This window comes from Chaetura pelagica, unplaced genomic scaffold (genome assembly GCF_000747805.2).
Source record: "Chaetura pelagica isolate M959 unplaced genomic scaffold, ChaPel_1.0 scaffold630, whole genome shotgun sequence".
In the NCBI taxonomy this organism is placed as follows: domain Eukaryota; kingdom Metazoa; phylum Chordata; class Aves; order Apodiformes; family Apodidae; genus Chaetura; species Chaetura pelagica.
In genome coordinates, this window is record NW_009951855.1 from 908,376 (window position 1) to 914,303 (window position 5,928).

A 5,928-nucleotide genomic window follows, 5' to 3' on the forward strand; every position below is an offset into this window, starting at 1 on the left:
GTATTAAGACTTTAATGCAAATAGAGTGGCACAATTAAATTATAAAATACAGACATCCAACTAATTAGATTTTTTTTTGAGAGAGAGCTTTGAATTTGCTAATTTCTTCTTGCTTTCCTGATGCCTCAGATTTTCTTTAATAGTCTGTTTTCTTTCTTTTTTGTTTTTGGTTTCTTAAACCATATTACATTCCATTACTGTTACTGTATATTGGAGCTCTGAAAATACATAGAGGACTCGAACTTGATCAAAGTTACTGTAATTCAAATGTGTTCTCAGACCTCAGTCGACATTCTTGCTGTGTTTATTCTGGACTTCATGCCTACTCTATTTTACAAGCTCAGGGACTCTCCACCTATGGAACATTCCCCTTGAAATCTAAAGTTCACTGAACTTGAACCTTTGAGCAAACCTGTGCATAGTTCACTTCCAATACCTGTGAACCTTTGTGAATTAAGCCTCTTTTGTACAACTGCAGTCCATGCAAATGCCTTATCCCTTGCATTAATCTTGTATCTGAAATATTCTGTTTGAGATTTGGTAATAGATTGGACAAGAAAACGCACCCCACTGTCCTTTGTCAATGCTAAATCTAAGTTACACACTGTTTTTAAATGCAGTACTGAATATTGGAAGTCATTTTTCTTGCTGGCAAGCAGGTGAATGAATGGTCCTGAATGAATATTTTCCCCGTTAATGTTTCTGAAATGGATTGAAATAGAAACTCTATTGTTTCACATTCCTCCAAAAAGATACAGATTCCACTTACTGCCTTTTGTCTGTTTCCACTAATAATAATGCTACAACATTAGTATTTTCTTAAATTCTGAACAGTGCTGGAGAATGACTATGGCTTAGCAATTTGAGACATGGCCACTAATTCTTGAATGGAGCCAGTGTTTTCCAACTGCATGTAATCCACAAATTAGGCAATTAAGACTACACTTGTAATTCATAACTACTTCTTATTTTCTATATGGTGGAGAAATATTGTTCATAAAGTATTATCTTTATATTAAACTTTCATGCATGAGGACTGCAAATATGTACCCTCAAAAGAGCTCCTTTGTGGACTTAGCTCCTCTACTAATAAAGTTAGTGGGAGGTTTATGGTTGACATTGGGGATAGCAGTGTTCTGGGGTTACAATTTACTTCTGAAATCCCACCCTTCATACACCATTGAGGTTAAGTAGCTTCCTCTTCTGAATGCATTAGCTCCATTTGATCCTTTGCCAGCATCATCAGCTTTTCACATTACATTTGCCAGTTTTTGGCTTTGTAGCAGATCAGAGGTTGGAAATGAGTTGTTTTAACTTCCTTTTTGACAGATTTTCTATCACTTGAGGTGTCTGGAGCTTAGGTTCCCCTATTAGAATGAGTATCCTGCATTTACATTAGGGAATGATGGAAACTTTTGCCTGATTCTGGGTTTTTTGTTTTAAAAACCTAATCTTCAAGCCAGCATTTCTGCAAATCTCTCCTCTTCTTCAGCCTCATGGAAAAGAATAAATATGTGGTCAAAATGAGAATCAGACACATTTAAGCATCTCTTAAATAATCAGACCATGTTTTCACAATGTCTTGCACAACTGCTACTGCATGGAACAGCTTTCCTCTCTAGAACAGCACAGAGATTTTGCTGGATGTGCAGATTCTAGCAGAAAAGGTATTTTGTCATGTCACTCTGCAGCTCATTTGCAATAGGAAAGGTTTTGAATTAAAAGCAAAGCCATGATGATTGCTATATTAGAAGCCATCTTATTTTAAAATTTTATTTATTTATTTTTTTACAAAAATGTCACAGAAAATTAAAGAAATGATGAAATGTTTGCTGATTTAGACCAACAATAGAAATACATTAAAAATTTAATGCTGAGGTAGGTATTTGGCAGTATTGAAAAGAAAGTTATATCAAGGTTTGAGTTGAACCTTATGTTTAAAGTCTGAAGCCCAGTAATTAAAACTTTGCCTGTAGCAAGTAATTCACTTGAGGCATGTATGGAGGGAAGCACTGATTTGGGTTTAGCTTGTTTTATACAATTTATACGTCTGACCTACGAAAAGCTAACAGTCCTACCTCTAAATCCAGTTCCCAATTAAAAACAATTTGAAAAGGTTTAGGAGACCTGTGGGGCCTCTTTTACAGAAGTTTCTGGTCCCATCCCCCAATGAACAAATTAAAAAATATTACCTGGTCCCTTGTTAGTCCTCCAGGCTGACACTGTGTTTTCATTAATACATCATTAGAGTAATGACAATGTGCTGATGTTTTTCTCCCAACACAGGAGAAGCCATCAGGAGCAGCAAAGTTCTATGCCTTTGCAAACTTCTTTATAAGGGAAACTTTAAAGAATGGATTATAAAAACACTGGTCTTGTTCTTTGCATGTTTGTTTATAATTATCTTATATCCTTCATTTTGCTTTGCATGAAATGAATGCATAAACATCAAGTCAGGTAACATCCTGTAGGTTGAAACTGCATTCACTGTACAGTTATGTAAGCCATTATAACAGCCTGAAGTCTACCTATGTAGAATTCACTTGGAATTAAAACAATTAACTTATTGTTGTATCCTAAAATAAAAAAACACTAAAATATATTATTTTTCAGGCAATCAACTGTTACCTGATAGATAACAATGGATTTATTTTAGTGTCTGAAGACTATAGACAGGTACATGATTTTTGTTCAGTTTTCTGTAACACATTAAGGTAAAATGACTTGTTACTTTTTTTTTAAAATAGGCCGATATCTGAAAATGTTGAGGAATTACAAACATAAAAGTAAAAAAAAAAAAAAAAGGAAATTCAACAAAGAATGTAAGTTTTTTTTTTTTCTCACAGGAGCTGTTTCTGTCTCCCACTGGGACACGGTCTGCTTGTAAACTCATAAGTGTTCTTGTAAAGGGCTGTTCTGCTGCAGAAGTGCCTGTCTTCTGTTAAGACATTTTTACCCCCAGAAGGAAAAAAAAATAAAAATATTCTCTGTGGCATTTTTGCCACATGGAAAATCTGGGGAGGGAGGACACTGGGGACACACAGCTTTTACATTCAAACTTGAGATAATGAAATTTTACAGAGCTATTAGCTAAGGAGTTTTTTTTGTGAGATGGATTACAGCCACTGAAGGATTAAAACTAAGCACACAGCATCACAACAGGGAGGACAAGGGTCATGATTAATGAGAAGATAATTCAAAACATTAATTTGATTTTATTTCATGGGAAAGTATTGAAAGAAGTATAATCCCTCAATCCTACAAACCTTATGAAGGAACCATCACCATAAATCTGTATTTTCCACTTAGTTGAGCAATGATCTAAAAAAAACACTCATTGTCAAATAACCTTAATGCATTTAAAAGATTTTTGTCTCATTATTCCCTCTGTTGTTTCTGCTGTTACTCACAGGTACTTAATTGTGATTTCTGTAACTGATTTGCTAGTTGATAGTTGGCTGCAACCAATTAATATGATTAGAAAGAGATTATTCCTTTGGTATGTTATTTGATGCTAGCCATTAGGTATTCCCATGAAGAATATAGTGTGGACAACTGTTGGATCAGAATGAGGCTAGAAATGAGTTATGACCTAGTTTTTTAATTATGATAGATCTCAGCCTAAGATGGACAGTAAAGTTGTCTGTTTATATAACACTATAGTAAGATTATTATAATTACAATAGTATGTGTTTGGTTTGATGTGTATGATGTGAGCACCCTATGTTTCTTGTGGATAGAGAAGGAGTAGGGAAGTGGGTTGATGTATTATTAGTTACTCACCTCTCTGGGGTTGCTTCAGCACTGTTTTCCTATGGGCTTTCCAAAAATGACCACAATTGCTCTGAAAGTCTTGTTTGGATGCAGTGTAATTCTTTATCTGAATTGCAACTAAATGCTAATGTGTTAAAAAATAATTATAATCTGTGTGTTACTTCATTGGGGGAGAAATGGCATTTAAAAATGGAGCTTTTGTGGAGAGGACTGTCACTGAAATGTCTTTATAAGACTGAAGCACAGCTTGATAAATCAGTTTTATTACTATCTAAGGTTATACTTGTCATTTATGTCTTGGGCTTTTTGACATTGACTACCTCTCCAATAGTTAGGGTAATCTTTCTTCATCAGTCATCTAGGGCTATTGAAGCTAGTATTTTTAGTCATATAAGCTACAAATGTTCCTCTTGTTTCTAGGAGACTTTACCCATCCACATGTTTTGGAAAATGTTCCAAGTTTCCCCTGATTAAAAAAAAAAAAAGGCAATACTTACTTTTTAGGTGGAGGAATGCCTTTTTTTTTGGCTAGGGCTGTAACTTTTCTGCCTGCAAACTCCCAGGTGCATACTTGAGGTCAGCTAAGTTCCTTGTAATGGAATTGGGGTTTAGTTCATACAAAACCTATGGAATCCATGCAATTTGAGAGTGTAATGCCCTTTCCCCCCCATAAATTGTGAGATTTCTCCCTTTAAACAATGCAGGGAACATACCAAATCCTTCTGGGGGCTGAGGCTCTAAAATAAAAAATGTCTTCTCAAACTAGAAAAATGCTATACATGCAAGATTTTCCACTGTCATATGAATGGCTGTGGATGATAGAGTCACTTCCACGTTACATACCAAATTCATAACATGAATGTTTGTTTTCTCAACAGAGATTTATTTTTATTAGTCCACATCTACTGAACAAGGACAAAATGAGTAATTCATCAGGCTGAGTGGTTTGAAGTATGAAATTACTCTGAATAGAGTTAAAATTTATAGGATTGATGAAATGTACTGTTCCAGCTCCTTAAACAGGTCATGCAGGAATTATAAACAATGTTTTTTAGTGGCTGCTTACGAAATCCTCTCACAACCTGTTTATATATATTTTTGAGTAACATTTTAATTACAAGGGTTTGTGATCAGATTAGTGCATTTTCTTTGCAAGCTTTAGGTTGGGATGGCATTTATTTCTGATATTAGATGTTATATAATGTACCTCAATATATTGTTTAAGCTCCCACATCTGCTCAGGGGTAATAATGTAATCCCTATAATTTGCCATGACTGTGAAGTCCTCTTGAGTTTTCATGTAGCAGTAGCCTGAAAAGCTATCTATGTAACTGTCAAAGCCACTCTTGTCAGATCCTAGGATATGCCAGTTTAAATTGCATTCAGTGTTGTTTTGTGTTTATCTGCACTTCTGTTAATTCCTTGTTTTTTCTCCTTACAGACGGGTTTCTTTTTTGGGGAGGTTGAAGGGGCTGTGATGAACAAGTTACTAACAATGGGCTCCTTTAAGAGGTAAGAATTAACTCTATTAAAAAAAAATGTCATAACAACAAAATGAAATAAAACAAATTGAAGTTGTATAAAAGAAGGCCAAGGTGGGCAGTGTGGCTGGATTCTTATTTATACCCCTTTTCCATATGATCTGAGTGTAACTCAGTATCATGCACGTTGAATGTTAAAGAGTCTTGGAGACAGCCCACAGTGAATTTCTTGTTAAAAGGACAGTTTATTTGACAATGTTGCTAAAACTCTGTGCCTCTCCTGTTTCCATTGTGCTCTGGTGGAAAAGGGATTGGGCCATATCTACTACTCAACAGTTTTAAATGGCTCTAAAGAAAAAAATGGATGTGACATTAAACATTTTGACCTGTAAAAAGCAAGAGATTGCTCAAACAAGGCAGTGCACAGTGCCCTGCTGTTAAAGGGAAAGTGTGTGCTGCCAGTAATTCATTTTAATTCACATGCTAACTCACCTTTGAACATTGTTGTGAGCATTGAGCTGGTTTTACTATCAGGATGACAATAAAAACTAATAGTGATTTTATGTGTCGTCCTTTCAAATAAATTATACATCCTGGAGAAGCAAGAACATTTCCTTTTAACCTGTACCTCAACACTGGAATCTTCATGGCTTTCACATGGCCCAAGAGCGGT

The 5,928-nt window shown here is 35.2% G+C and overlaps 1 protein-coding gene across 1 annotated transcript in view; it reads left to right on the top strand.

Moving 5' to 3' along the window:
• CACNA2D3 (calcium channel, voltage-dependent, alpha 2/delta subunit 3) overlaps positions 1–5,928 on the top strand; it is a 366,879-nt gene that overhangs the window by 328,573 nt on the left and 32,378 nt on the right. Inside the window, exons 30-31 of the mRNA XM_009993350.1 lie at positions 2,614–2,676; positions 5,216–5,286. Coding sequence (XP_009991652.1) covers positions 2,614–2,676; positions 5,216–5,286 — 134 coding nt within the window. The remainder of the gene's footprint in view (positions 1–2,613; positions 2,677–5,215; positions 5,287–5,928) is intronic.